Source organism: Pezoporus flaviventris, unplaced genomic scaffold (genome assembly GCF_033815535.1).
Source record: "Pezoporus flaviventris isolate CSIRO_AGI_PZ_B2104156 unplaced genomic scaffold, CSIRO_AGI_Pfla_v1 ptg000371l, whole genome shotgun sequence".
Classification (NCBI taxonomy): domain Eukaryota; kingdom Metazoa; phylum Chordata; class Aves; order Psittaciformes; family Psittacidae; genus Pezoporus; species Pezoporus flaviventris.
This window is the reverse complement of record NW_026892918.1, coordinates 2678-17653: the sequence shown is the minus strand read 5'-3', so window position 1 is coordinate 17653 and position 14976 is coordinate 2678. Positions and strand designations below refer to the sequence as shown.

Sequence of the window (14976 nt, the reverse complement as noted above, 5' to 3'; positions counted from 1 at the left end):
CACCAATAACAATGATAAGGGAAATAACAAGGGAAGAGAATACAACTGCTCACCACGTGCCGACCAATACCCAGCCTGTCCCGAGCAGTGATCTGGCCCTTCTGGATAACTGCCCCCAGTTCATATAGCAGGCATGACATGCTGTGGTATGGAATACCCCTTTGGCTAGTCTGGGTCAGGTGTCCTGTCTCTGCTTCCTCCCGGCTTCCCATCCTCCGTGGCAGAGCATGAGAATCAGAGAGTCGCTGGTCAGAGTAAACATTACCGAACAAGCACTAAAAACATCGGTGTTATCAGCGTTGTTCCCAGGCTGAAAGTCAAAAACACAGCACTGCACCAGTTACTAAGTAAGAGAAAAATGACTGCTACTGCTGAACCCAGGACAGTGCAGTGTTGGATTGTTGCCTGCTGAAGACACAGCGGAACTCATCCGGTCACTGCTGAGCTGGTCTGTTTTTTCAAAGTTCATTCTTTGTTGGGATGGTGATTGGAGGGAAGTCAGCGCCAGACACTGGTGACCTGAAGACTAGCTGGCGGGCTATAAAAGTGCTACATAGCAGGCAACAGCATACAATTAAGTTCATTGGCTGTTTTCCCCCACAATCAAATCCCCTTGAGGTACACACTGGACTTCCCCGTCTTCCCGCATTACTCACCAAGTATATCCGGGTCCCTGAGCAAAAGCAATGCCACGAGTGGGTTTGCCTTTACATGAAGCACGAGTAACCCAGACTGTCTTTCCCAGCAAATTCCTCATGTGCACCACAGGAACTTTATCCCCTTCTACAGTATGTGAAAGTTCCGACTGGGCCGGGCCAGCCCTGTTGGCAGATCCTCTGGTGTTGACCAACCAGGTGGCTTTTGGTAAATGTGCATCCCAGTGTTTGAAAGTTCACCCACCCATTGCTCTCAGTGTAGCAGCCCATTGTACCGTTTGATTTTCCCAGAGGCTGCTGCATGGTAGGGGATGTGATATACCCACTCAATGCCATGCTCTTTGGCCCAAGTGTTTATAAGTTTGTTCTGGAAATGAGTCTCATTGTCTGACTCAGGTCTCTCTGGGGTGCCATGTCAACACAAGATTTGTTTCTCAAGGCCCAGGACTGCGTTTCTGGCAGTGGCGTGGGAAGCAGCTGGCCCGTGGTTGTGTGGGCGGGACTGCGGTGCACCCCCAGTGCCTGTGACATCACAGGGGACGAGTCACAGGGGGGGATGGATATGAGGGTGCCAGCAGGCAGCACTGGCCCAGTACAGCCTGGGACAGCAGTGAGTGCGCACGCAGAGGGGAGGTTGGGCTGGACAAGGGCCGGGGCAGAAACCTGGGCCCCCGGGGGTGGGTGCTCACCCTGCATCGAGGCCCTGGCTGCGAGCGCCTTGGGCAGGGCACGCTGCTGCTGGCACCGGGCCTGGGTGCAGCCCTTGCTGCCTCCCAGCTGCCTCGTTCCCTCTCCTGCCTGTCCCCAGCTCCCTGCGGCTCCTGCATCCACTCCCCCCGCCACCAGCTCCCTTCCTCCTTCCCTCCCTCCCAGCCACACTGAATTCTTTCTCTCTTCTGCAGGCCATGGCTGTCACAAACCGCTCACTCTGGGTTCTGCAACAGCTCATCCTGAATGTGCATGTCGTCAGTGATGAGATGGATGAAGCCACACGTGGCCGCATGGAGCACCGTACCAAGCAGCTGAGCCGGGACACGACTCGGCTGCTGCAGGAGCTGGAGCAGAAGAGCCAGGAGCAGAGGAGCAAGGAGCAAACTCCCGTGGCCTGGAGAGGCCTGCTCTTTGCTGCCTTGCAGCACTGGCAATTCTGGGCGATTGCTGGCATGCTGCTCCTCCTGATTCTTTGGCTCTGCTGGTGCCTCAGGAGGAGCCATGAGGAGGGCAGCAGCAGTGAAGAGGACAGCTCCAGCAGCAGCAGTAGAGAAGAGGAAGAGCGGGAAGAGCAGAATGAAGAGGAAGAAAGTGAATACACAAAGGACCTGACAAGGCATTTTGAGGAGCACATACAATGGCCTAATCAGAACCTGTTCACAGTGTCTGAATCTGTGAGGAGCCTTGTGAATGCTTTTATCCTTGCTGCCAGACAAGTCTTGTCAGACAGCTCCTTCCCAGTGCTGGAACCATGCTTTGGCATAGGCAGCGCACATGAAGGCTGGAGTCCCGATGAAGAAAACATCGTCTATCAAGTGCTTGTGCCCCTGGGCCCCCCGTCTGGCCACGCCTTTCTCCCGGAGCTCTGCAGTCCGGGGCAGGTGCCAGAGAGGAACTTCCGCATCCGCGTGGAGCTGCAGTGTACATGCCTGGCAGAGCAGCTGGAGGGGGGCATGCTGTGCTTCCTCCACCACGACAATGAGGAGCTGAGAATGTATCAGGGCCGCAGCCTCCTACAGACCCTCTGCACCGGCTCCTACCTAGATGTGGAGAAAACAGCTTGCAGGCTTCATGAGCTGGTGAAAGCATGCTGGGTGCTTCTGCCTCATTCACACCAGTGGCTTTTAACTATGCTGCCCTACAGCCGCTCCTGCAAATTCAAGATAGCAAGAGCAGAGAAGGAAGCCATCATTGAAATTATGTTGGGCGTGCAGCAAGGCGACTCGGACATCTTCCTGAGCAGCCAGGCTAGTGAGGCTATCTTCACCCCAAGCACAACCTGGACATTGAGCTGTGCTGTGGCAGAGGCAAAGTTCTTTGAGCTGACGACCAGGCGGGCCCCAGATGGCAGCTTCCACCTCAGATGCCTGCAGCTCTGCGCCCGCACTCTGGTGGGCACAGGCTTTTCCAGCTGTACCTTGAAGACAGTGGTGATGCACCTCCTGAACACCACACCCCTGTCAGGCTGGCACAAGACACGTTTCCTGCTAAGGCTGGATGACATCATGCGGTACCTGTGCCACTGCTTGGAGGAGAAACGCCTTGACCACTTCTTCTTTGGGAATGAGAAGATTCCTGAGGAGATCATCTTGCCCCCAGCCTTGCAAAGAGCCGAGCCATTCAACCTCTTCCAGCATCTGGCACAGGATCCGGATGCCCAAGCTGAGGCAATGAGGCAGTTCATGGACCTGCAAGATCGCCTCACAAGAATGCTGACCTACGGCCACTGAAAGTGGTCTTCGTGCACAGAGCTGTGTTTGCAGGGTGCAAAGCTGACAGCAGATGACAAACTTGTACCTGAGGGAAAAAGAGGGGAGAGACAGAAAGAGGACACAGAAAGCACAAGGAAAACTGTGCCGCAGGCCTCTCAGAGGAGTGGCAGCGTTCTCCCCTTGACGTTCTCCCCAGCGCAGCAGCAGGTTATACCTGTGGCGGCGTCCTGGGTTCAGCAGTAGCAGTCAATTTTCTCCTTCTTAGGATCCTGTTTGCACTAGGGTCTCTGACTGTAATGCATGTAACCATGTTGTCGTGGTTTAAACCCAGTCAGGTAACTTGTTCACTCACTCCCAGTGAGTGGTGCCGAGCTGACAACAACCGAGGTCCGTCCCTCCCCCCGGAGGAACAGGGAGGAGGATCGAAAGAGTGCAACTCCCACGGGTTGAGACAAGAACAGTCCAGCAACCAATGTACAACACAAATCACCACCGCTACTATCAACTACAACAATGATAAGGGAAAATAACAAGGGAAGAGAATACGATACCACCGGCAGGGAAGACGAGTTCCACCCGGAAGCCCGTGTCCTTCCGGGTAACTCCCAGTCACCCCCCACCCCGGCCATGACGTGCTGTGGTATGGAATACCTCCCTGGCTAGCCCGGGTCAGGCGCCCCATCTCTGCTTCCTCACAGCTTCCCCTCCTCCCTGGCAGAGCATGAGCCTCACAAAGTCCTTGGTCAGGGTAAACATCACTTAGCAACAACTGAAAACATCGGCTTCACCAACACTGTTCTCAGGCTGGAAGTCAAAACACAGCGCTGCACCAGCTACCACCAAGGAAAAACATGACTGCTACTGCTGAACCCAGGACACATGTCTAAACCAAAAATCATTTAAACACCTTCCCGCACAACAGGACTCTTCTTGAGAATAAAGTTCATTTATTAATGAAACACGGATCTGTGCTTTTGCAATGAGAGAGAAAATATCACAGTGCACAAACTGGCAGAAGACCAACTATGTGCAGGACAATTTATTTTTCCCTTTTAAGCTAAATTTCCAAACACCCTTTGCTCTAATTAGCCTTCTCTTTTCTCAAAACACAGTCAATCTGTTCCTCTTCTGGGTTATTTAGGACAGGATTCGTGTCCATATGCCTGATTTATTCTGATTTTACCTGCAGATGCAGTTCAAAGACCCAGCAGTTGCACTTCAATAGGGCTTGCAAAAATGGTGTTCATGTATGATGCTTCTCTGGTCACAAAGATCATGCAGAAAATCTACTTTCAGCAGTGGTCCCAAACTTGGTGTACTCCCAGGTCACCCAGGAACGCAGTTCAGGCTGTCTGTAGATCCCATCTCACCTTCAAATGGGATCACTAAGGATCTGTCTGCTCTAAGAAAATCTCTTGTGGGCAGAGTATTTCACATCTTCTCTTGCTTTCCCTCCTGCTCACAGTCTTGTCAACAGGAGTTTTCAATGATTAAGCTACAGTTTATGCTAACAGTGACAGCAAGAGTGTGCTGAAGGCTAAGGTAAACTTGTGGAAGTGCCTTGTAATTCAGAACAGTGGGAAAAGTGTTGAAGTTACCTTGCCTGAATAATACAAATTCATATTACCAGCATGATGCTGAAAACATGGGGTTGATTTCCTGTGTAGCTCATTCTTGGGTACTGTGCTGCGGGGGCTGCGGTTATGTATTACACAGGTTATCTCCTCTCTAAGGTGCATTTGGAAGAGCAAGTGATGAGAGGGAATGAGCAAAGTCAGTCTGAGCTGTGTGTGCACAGTGTGAAGTGGGAGAGAGCCCTCAGCAAAGCTTGTGCTGGCTGGACACCAGGCACAGTCTGGTACGCAGGACTAGATGGGGCTGGTGAGCTGCCTTTCCCTTACAAGCCTTACATTGTCAGATCAGACTTAGAAATGTTTTCAGCTGCAAGGTGGGATGACGCAGACGTGAACTTTTGGTTGCAGAGAGAAAGCTGCTCACACAAACGAGCATGATGCTGTGCACGTTTATTGCAGGGAGAAAGCCACAGAGGACTGCATAAGCTAAGGTCAGCGGTGCAAGTACCCAGGTACCTTACAGTCTCGTCCTTTCAGGCTCCCCGGCTCTCTGGGGAAGCAGATGTACAAATATTCCATCTATTTCCAACAGCCAAAGTAACTCCTTTTACTAGCCTAAATAAAAAGGCAGGCAGGAGGCTTTAAGTTCCTTTAGGAATTTGTAGGGCAAATAGGGATGCTGAATTTGAGGCACTGCATTTTAGTATAAAGTTTTGTCCCCATCTTTGACTCCTTGGTAGTCTAAGGTGGACCTGCACGTTGTGTCTTCTGCAAAGCTTGGGGTTGCTGTTTATATTTCACCCTTTTTCAGGCAGGGTGGTTTTGAAGCTAAAACTCTGTTACCCTGTTTGGGGCTTTAGGATGTAGAGTAGAGGAAAATTTCAAAACAGAAGTTTCATGGTACGAAGCATCCGAATGTTGTAATATGGGAGTCAAGGCTAGTAAGCATTATCTTGGGCTTTCTTGGAGATAAAAAAAAGGCTCTTACTCAGATTCTTAAATTCACAGGCATGATTGGGACTGGAGTTGAGAGCTCAGGGTGAAACTTCTTGCATGGATGGCTAGATCAGGGTCTTACTGATGACTGTTGGATTTTTTTCACTATGCTATTTATATCGTTCACACATGCTGTTCGTTCTGTGTTGTGAACTGTCTTTGCATCTTCAACTGCAGTCATCACATACATCTCTCAGATGTCACGGGGAGTTGAATCTCAGCAATCTTCTCTTTGAAGGCTATGAGATTTCTCCTCAGAACTGCAGGATGAAGACCAAAGCTTGCTACAGTGATGAGGAGGAAAGTTCACCTTAAAACTGCTTAAGGAAGAGACTTACAGTTGGTCTTGTTCAGGCTGAACTCATATACAGTTTTATAAGTCTTGGAAACAGGGTAAATTCAGGTAGAGGCTGATGATGGGCTCTGAAGTCAATGGAAGCTGCTCCAGCGACTTGAAGGGTGAGGGCCCATCCACAGGGACAGTGTTTCATGTGTGCATTGGTAACGAAGAAAAGACATAGCCTATTCATTGTTTTATGTGGGGAAGCCTTACTGTGGGTGTGAATCTTCCTCAGCAACAGATCATGTGTGTGTAATGTTTCGGAAGACCTGAAATATTGGCTTTTGCTTGTTTTCAGTCAAAGTTTCTTTTAGGTTTTTTTTTTTTTTTTTGCAATGAGCGGGAATCAACTAAGGTTGATGCTTGATTTCAACTGACTTAGTGTAAGGGTAGAGCCACGACTATAGTTCCCATACTAACAGTGTGCTTTAGCTGGTGCAAACCCTTCTGCTGAGCCTGGGAACAATATTATGGGTCCCAGAACGTGTCAAAAAGCATCATCTCTGTGCTGCCCTACACCTGTGGGGTTTGATTTTTGCCATTTATACATGGCTTTTGACTTGAACTGTTCTCTGTTGGGGCTTGAGGGAAGAAGACCAAAGTAGCCTTTTTGAAGAAAGTGCCTGTCTGTGAATTCGGGAATGGTTTTTTCTTCCTGCTTCTGCATCCTTGCCTGTATGTTGTGTGTAATGATACTTGCTTTCATTTTGTATATATTTTTTTCCCATTCCTGCTGATAGGAGTGTATTTAATATAAAAATTGCTTGATATAAATTGATTTGTTTTCTTCTTTTTAATAGGAATACTGCAGTGGATTGAAAGCGAGATAAGAAAGAGCTGCTCCTGGGAAAAGAAGCCTCTCTGCAAGGCTGTCGTGGTTTAAACCCAGTCAGGTAACTTGTTCACTCACTCCCAGTGAGTGGTGCCGAGCTGACAACAATCGAGGTCCGTGTCCCCCCCCCCACCGGGGTTCTCCCCCACTCCCGGAGGAACGGGGAGGAGGATCGAAAGAGTGCAACTCCCACGGGTTGAGACAAGAACAGTCCAGCAACCAATGTACACAAATCACCACCGCTACTATCAACTACAACAATGATAAGGGAAAATAACAAGGGAAGAGAATACGATACCACCGGCAGGGAAGATGAGTTCCACCCGGAAGCCCGTGTCCTTCCGGGTAACTCCCAGTCACCCCCCACCCCGGCCATGACGTGCTGTGGTATGGAATACCTCCCTGGCTAGCCCGAGTCAGGCGCCCCATCTCTGCTTCCTCCCGGCTTCCCCTCCTCCCTGGCAGAGCATGAGCCTCACAAAGTCCTTGGTCAGGGTAAACATCACTTAGCAACAACTGAAAACATTGACTTCACCAACACTGTTCTCAGGCTGGAAGTCAAAACACAGCACTGCACCAGCTAGCACAAAGGAAAAAAAAAAACAAAACATGACTGCTACTGCTGAACCCAGTACAAAGGCCAACCCTGAAGATGTGGACTGCCGTTGTATTCTTCCTGCTGATCTCTTTCTGTATATGCGAGCACAGGTTTTCTGTCCTGAAAGGGAGAGGAGTCCATGTAGTGCGAATAAACATGCTTACAACTGAAAAGGAGTGCAGGCAGGCTTGTCAAAGCCTGGGTGCTTCAGGTGAAGGTCTTGTCCCTTAGCTGAAATTTCAGCTGTGTTTTCTGTTCCTTAAAGGTCTCCTCTGCTTCCCTGACAACTGTCATTCTTAATTTCAGTTGTTTACAGGCATTTACAGTTACGGCGGCTCTGTGCAGTCCAGTGGTGCTAAATAACTGATTAAACTGAATCCAGAACAACCATTTCCCAGGGCCCTTCTACCTTCTGTAAGAAACAGCATGCATGTGTTCTTGGTGAGCACTGGCAGCTTGCAAACAGTGTTAGGTCACTTGACTTGAAAATGATTTTTCCATGCTGCCAGATGTTTGCAAGTGAACAGTGCTCTTGTAGATGGCTGCACTGGGATGAGTAGTCTGTGCTCACTGGTATTTATGTGTGGTTTTTCTACCTCAGAAGAAACCAATCGTATCCTGCAATGAAGGGTTAAACAAGTTTTGCAGAATGAGAGCCTTCTGCTTTCTTCTTCTGGTGTCTTTAAAAAGCATTAAACTTCTAAATGAGTTTTTCAGAATTGTCCTTATGAAGGCCCTGATCTTATCTAGCCACACTTGAAAGCTTGTGGCACCTACAAACAATTGGTGATAATGTGGTGAAGATGAGACCTTGATTCAGGTGGATGAATGTCTGACAATCGGATTGATAGGAATATCATAAAGATGCCTTTTTCTAAAGCCCAGTGGTTTCAAACCTTTATTTTAAACATGAGACTTCCCTTCGTGGTGGAAAGAAAGCACCTTTGTAAACTGTTTTATTTAGGAGGTAAAAGATGAGTGGGTTTGTCTCCCAGGCACCAGAGCTGTGAAAACTCCTGCTTTTTAAGGTGGTAAACCATAGAAAGATGACACATTCACACCGACTTTGCTGACACTTAGGGTATGTAGCACTGCATGTTTGTCTGTTCCACCTGAGAATCTCTAAACACTGCCCATGTAATTTTAACTTCCTGATATTTTGATAAGGGTAGAAAAGTTGCTATCAGCTGCCTCATCCTGGGGATGTGAGGAATTTAGTCCATGGTCAGGGCTGGGAGATGATCTGAGTGCATGCTTCATCCTGTGACTGACTTCAACCACGTTTTTTTTTATGCCCTTCACCTTGTTCTCTCCTGCTCTGTTTTGTACAGAGCAAGTCCAGTTGAGTGTTGCCTTTATTGGGCAGAAGGGGTGGACCCTCTGGAATTAGGTGACCCTTTCCACCCTCAGGATGGACACAAAACTAAACCAAGGTTTTATGTTCTGTATTAAACCCACTGAAGCAGTTTATTGCTAGTTGTTACTTGATGGCCCATCTGCTGCACTGCCTGGTGTCAAGGGAAATGGAAAATATGCAAGCTCTTCATATCAGTGTATTAGCCATGTGCATAGAAAGAAGGACCTGAAATGTCTTTAAGAAAAAAAAAAACAAACCAAAAAACAACTTCAGGTTTTAAGATCAGCATTACTGCTCTTGTTCTCCATTCCCACCTTCCCCTATTTATTTTTGTGCTTTCTTTCATTACAAATGTGAGGCCTGAGGCTTAGGTGTCAGAATAGTTATACCTATGTAACTGTCAGTAAAGGAGCAGTGGTTGTTATTTTTTAAGGTAGTGTAGTGTTAACTTACAGGCCAAGGTTGCATGGGGAGGCGTCTCACAGCTACGTTGCTTGGAGAAGTGGAAAAATAACATTCCTGGCTGGTTAGGCTCTATTCTGCAGATGTTATGACAGCAAGGGTACAAATCACATCACTAACTTGGAGTAGTGTAACTGTCACAAGAAGAACTTTTGCTAGTATATTCACGTCTCAGATATGCTCTGCAGAAAAGGGAATGTTTGCTGGTCTAGCTATTCCAGCATTGCCTTCAAGCACCCACAGCATCAGCCAGGGTACATAGTTAGCAAACTAACATATCACAAAACAGAACCCTAACCATTCTGTGATTGTATCAGTATCATGAAACAGTTTGACACTTCAATTGCATGCTAATAAAAGCAGCAAAACTCCCTAGGGCTGACAACATGGGTAGTAGATTTAACCTCCATTTGTTGTCTAATGCAATGGGTTCAAGTCTCCAGATACTGCTAGGGCAAGCATCTTAGCAAAGATCTGGCAATCCAGGATTCCCAGGTGCTTCATGAATGTGGTGAACTTGTGTTGGAAGGTAAGACCATGCTCTTGCATTTGCATCCTCAGCCATATTCAGAGCTCTCTCAAGTTTCTTCTATGGCAGCCAGTCCAGAGCTGAAGGGGAAAATCCTGGTCATCTGAGCAATCTAGCTCTGAGAACATACTTTTGGGCTATCCTGCATACTCTGGGAAAAATAAAGGAAAAATATGACATGGCTGCAAGAGCAAATATTCCTGCTCACTAATTCCACAGTGCAGCTGCTTACCTGGCTTCTGTTTGCCTATGTGTATCTGCAGTTTCTTTCCAGTAGCAGCAGGCTTAAGCATGAAGTAAACCAGTTTTAGGGAAAACCTTGGCATCTGCCTACATAGTTTCCTTTCAGAATAGCTCTGAAGAACATTTGTTGTCCTTCCACATTTTTATTCTTTTTTTTTTTTTTCCTTCTGTCTCCTAATTAGAAGTAAGCAAAAAGGAGCCACTGGGTGGCATGTGTCTTGCAGTGTACATGTCGGCTGGAGCTTCAGTCTGGAGTTGCATGAGAGAGTATTAATCAGTACAGCTCAGTAGAGGTCTCTGGTTCTCCTGGGGAGCAACAGGGAAGTCATGAGCAGCTGGATACCATCCTGAAGGCATCAGAAACCAGGGTGTTTTAATGATGCTGACCACATTTGTCTCTTGATCTTTCTGAACTGACTGACTTAGACAAGTAGCCAGTGCAAGAGAGGCTGGTGGCTTTTTGTTTTCCCCTTCCCAAGAAATGGGAAATGGCATGATTTACAGTAGTAGATGGCCTGCATTTCTCCACTAGTGTGGCTTGTCAGGTGAGGGACAGGAGGTGGGATTTGGAATTGGGGCACATCCAAATGTGCTTTCATTTCTGAGGAGTGGGTTTTAATTTCTTGAAATGTAATTGGTTCAGCAAATGAAGAGTAAATTTCTGTGGAACTCCAAGCACTGAGATGAGAGCCCTCTCCCATGGGTGATGAGTGGCTTCTCAGTTACAGCTCACTTCCCCTCACCCTACCCCCCTATTCAGACATGTGGATTAATGCTAGCATTTAGATGGGTCCAAACTGTACAGCACTCTCTTTGTCATTGTCTGGGTGAGTAAATTGCTGTTGTTAGGAGATGTTGATACCAAAAGACAAGCAGGTAGGTAGGCTGCAGCAGCTATATTGATTGAACTAATCTTCCAGTTGTTTTCACTAAGGCTGTTAGGATCCCTTAAGGCCTGACCTTCCAGCTATTGTGGTTGGGGTTTAGTTTTGTTTTTAATTCTTTAATTACAGACCTGAAGCAGTGCATTCAGTATACAGTGTGTAGTGACCCAACTGGTTAGATTCTTTAACTGGCAGTGTTCAAGGCCAGGTTGGACAGAGCCTTGGACAACCTGATCTAGTGGGAGGTGTCCCTGCCCATGGCAGAGGGGTTGGAACTCGATCTTAAGGTCCTTTCCAACCCAAACCATTCTGTGATAACATGACTTTATTTTCTCTGTTGTTTTCAGGTAACCATCACTGTAATTGGTTTGTGCCCTACCAAAATTATTGCATCCTCTTCCGCTGTCACCAGCTGAGTGTGTGCCACAATGCTGGGGAACGAGACATCAAAGATCTGCTTGGAGGTAATTCCATGCTTCAGGCTCCTGCTAAATCCAGGATCCTTGTCCTTTTGCTTTAAATGCCTGTGTTTACACATTGACTGGCTTTTCGCAGAGAGAAATGGGTTGCGAGATGCCTTGCAGGACGATTCTGTAGGTGAACTTAGTCCACTGGAAAAACTGTTTCTTCAGCCTTGTGAGGACTCTGGCACTTACAGGTACATGATCTGTCTTTGAGTAACAGTTTGTCACCATATTGAGCACATCATTCATTCAAGCTGTTTGCACTCCACGCACCCTCCTTTGGAACATAAAGGCATAACAGATGTATTTACATTTTTTTAAGAGAAAGGAAAAATGCTTTGGCATTGCTTTTCCAGAGATTGCAGGATTTTGCGCCAGAGGCAGCAGGCTGTTTCTATAATGGGAGCAGCCTTAGTAGCAATTGCTCATGGTGACTTTACAGTGCCAGGGTCTTCAATTTTAATTAAGTGACACAACAACAAAATGGAGCTTGTTGGAAACTGGGGAATCAATTTTCTACAGTATGTTTCAAGAGTTTGCTGTACCCAAGTTTTTTGTTGATTTTTGGTTGGTTGGTTGGTTTTGTTGTTGTGGTTTTGTTTTTGGTTTGGGTTTGGTTTTTTTTTTTTTTTTTTTAGAAAAAAGAAGTTTGTCCATGGTTCTTTTGGCTTGGCAAAGTTTTCTTTGCAGTATAGCTACAGACCTTTGATAAGCAAAGGTCTTTGATGGGATTTAGGTCTCTATAAATCTAGGTCACTAATTGTGAAGGAGATTCTTCTGAAGTATGAAAGTGTAAGCGGAAATTTCCACTCAGTTTTGAGAGATGGAAATTATGAATCTAAGCATGAAGGCTTTGTTGATGCTGTGTAACTTTGAAAGTGTGAGAGCTTCTTCTCAGGAGCTGGCACTTGTAACGCTACTCCTGTTGATAATGTGCTTCTACATTGCAACTCTGCACTTCCTTACTCCCCTTTTGTGGAGATAATTCCTTGGTTGGGCAAATGCCAGTGGTCTGAGGCAAATACAAATGACAAACAACATCTTGCCCTTTCCCCCCCCCCCCAAAAAAAAAAAAAAATTGCTGACTTTAGGACTGATTTATTTCAGTTGTACTACATGTGCTGCAGAATGTGTTCTGGTTTGCATGTTGGGGTTTGAAGTCAGATTTGATCTTGAGAGTTTTAGTCTTACGACACTCATTGTTTTTGTCTTTTTGAAGGAATCCTGTTTCACCACCAAAGCTATCCACAGAAAAAGAGGAGGATGCTGAATGCACAAGTTGACCAAAACAATGTGGAAAACCTGTCCTTACCTGTTCAAACTCACAAGATTCATCTGAGGGATTTTCTTGGGGCTGACAGTGGAAATGTAACAACAAATGCAACAGAAACAATTGCAAGCAATACTAACACTGCTGCCACAGCCGTAACAACAACTGCAAGAGAAACAATTGCAAGCAATGCTACCACCACCATAGCAACCACCACTGCTGTCACAGACATAACAAAAGATGTTATAAATGCAACTGTCCTCACTTCAGCTTATGAAACAACTGCTGAAGCCTCAAATGCCCGTGAAGTTTCTGGTCATCTTTCTACAGCTATGTCATCCATTCCCTCTTTTCCCACGTCTGGTAACATCTCTGCTTCCACATCCAGCCATGTCACCAAGCGTGTGGCCACCACTGAAAAATCAGGAAATAGTAGCTCTGTCTCAGGGTTGTCCCCCACTTCTGCTCTTCTCACTGTCACTTCAGGTACTCCAGTGAGTCAGACAGAGCAGTTTAATCCAGCCATCACCACCACCAGCACTCCCTGCTCTAGTAGCCCCACCACTACTGAAGCTGGCCTGAAGACACTGACCACAACACTGGCCACCTCCATCCCACCAGCTGTAGGAACATCTGCCACTACTTCCACTCATGCCATGAAAATTACACCCTTGGAGAGTTCTCACTCTGTGAATCCACTCCCTGTTACATTGCCAAATCTAGATTCAGAAGCACGTATAGCCACAACATCCTTGAGTAAATCGACTTCTCATATGGGCTCTACAAGAAGTGCCACAGTTTTAATTACTGCCCATATAGCAGAAACTGTGCCTGGGCATGGGATAGAGTCAACAGCTCACATTTTTTCAACAGCCATCGTTCCAGCAGGTGCACCCAAAGCAACAGTTTCGGGCCTTGCAGAAACTCAGGACATAGACAATGAGTATCTTCTCATTGCAGCAGAGCCCCTGACTCAGTACTTGGTGGATAAAAGTTTGCTTCTTGCAGTGCTTTTAGTTGGTATGGTGTTTTTCATAACTGTTATAGTTCTTTTCCTTATGCAGGCCTATGAGAGCTACAAGAAGAAGGATTACACGCAGGTGGATTACCTGATCAATGGAATGTATGTGGACTCTCAGATGTGAAAGGGTGGGGATAAAACAGTGGGCAGAGAGATGGAAAGGAGACTGAAGGCCTGCCTGACTTATTTTTCTTTCCTGTTTGCCTATAACACAAACTGAAAGCGCTTCCAAATTTACTTGTGCAATTGAGGAGAAATGCCATGTACTGTATTAAGAAAAATGTTATTTTTTATTCAGCTGTGCCACAGGTTGCTGTAAAAATAATTTTAAAAAGAAGTATTCATTTTTAAAACTTCCATAATGCACAGTAGCTTTGGCTGTTATTTCTCATTGCAAACCAAACCTGACAAGGGGTAAAAGCCATCATGCTTGGAACATGCTGTGGTACTTTCTCAACTTTTTACAGTGCAAGTTGCTTGTGTTTCATTTGTTTCACATGGGCTCTTCTGAAAATGTTTTGTGAAGTGCCCTGAAATCTCAAGATGAGAAGTGGGGAGTATTGCTGCAACAGGTAACTTCTAATCCAAGGTGTGTCATGTTTCAGTATGCCTCTTGCTTGTAAAGAGGTCTGTTTACAAGGCATTGTGAACTGCGTTTACTGCTAACCCAAGATATCTTTTAGCCATGGAGCAGATTATTGTGCCTCTGCACTTAAATTATATTATTTTTGTATTCACTTAATAAATGGGGCCCTGGAAGAGCATATCTTATTGCATTTCTGTTTTCGTTCCTGTCACTGACAGTTCAGAAGCAGGCAAGTGGCTTTGAGGGCAGATTAGCTCTACTTCTATGTTTCAGGTGTGGGAGCTTTGAAGGCCTCACTGGATGTATGGACATGTCAGAGAAGATGCTGATCCTCTTCCAGGGTACTGCTTCTGTAATATCAGAGCAGCATGCTTCCAGTCTCCCGGGTATGCAGGCCCATTTACTGCTTATTGTCTTTCACATGTAGAGCATCAGGCTCTGTTCAGGTTTTTGTTCTGCATTCAGGACCAGCTCCTAGTTGCTAGTAGTTTGGAAACCTTATTGCACATGGTGTTGCAGCTCACCTGCTAAGATCTGCATCTGAGAGTGTGAGTAGAAACAATTAATTTTCAGGAAGTATTTTTCAGTGATTAATGCGTCTTATTTGAATGACACATACATACCAATAGCAAAATGCTAGATCAATGGAACGTATGTGGACTCTGAGTGGAGTGTATTATTTTTTTACCAGACTGATATCTTGCCTCTCACTTTGAATTACTTTACTCTTCTTTAATTCTG

General features: G+C 46.3%; 2 protein-coding genes across 2 annotated transcripts; both read left to right on the top strand.

The window, feature by feature from the left end:
• Positions 1-1561: 1561 nt before the first annotated feature.
• On the top strand, positions 1562-3097 carry LOC133263609 (inositol 1,4,5-trisphosphate receptor-interacting protein-like 1). Its single transcript, XM_061443449.1, has one exon. It carries the CDS (start codon positions 1562-1564, stop codon positions 3095-3097), a length of 1536 nt encoding a protein of 511 aa, XP_061299433.1.
• A 4366-nt stretch (positions 3098-7463) lies between these two features.
• LOC133263605 (uncharacterized protein C11orf24-like) lies at positions 7464-14420 on the top strand. The gene is made up of 3 exons (XM_061443445.1): positions 7464-7630; positions 11242-11358; positions 12578-14420. The coding sequence occupies exons 1-3, from the start codon at positions 7474-7476 to the stop codon at positions 13771-13773; spliced, it is 1470 nt and encodes a 489-aa protein (XP_061299429.1). The 5' UTR covers positions 7464-7473; the 3' UTR covers positions 13774-14420.
• The last annotated feature ends 556 nt before the right edge of the window (positions 14421-14976 follow it).

What these genes read in the sequence shown, in the direction of transcription:
- LOC133263605 (XM_061443445.1), top strand. Translation starts at nt 7,474, where the DNA reads ATGTGGACTGCCGTTGTATTCTTCCTGCTGATCTCTTTCTGTATATGC. An exon ending in TCAAAGCCTGGGTGCTTCAG is followed by an intron (nt 7,631 to 11,241) that starts GTGAAGGTCTTG and finishes TGTTGTTTTCAG; the next exon opens with GTAACCATCACTGTAATTGG. An exon ending in CATCAAAGATCTGCTTGGAG is followed by an intron (nt 11,359 to 12,577) that starts GTAATTCCATGC and finishes GTCTTTTTGAAG; the next exon opens with GAATCCTGTTTCACCACCAA.
- LOC133263609 (XM_061443449.1), top strand. Translation starts at nt 1,562, where the DNA reads ATGGCTGTCACAAACCGCTCACTCTGGGTTCTGCAACAGCTCATCCTG.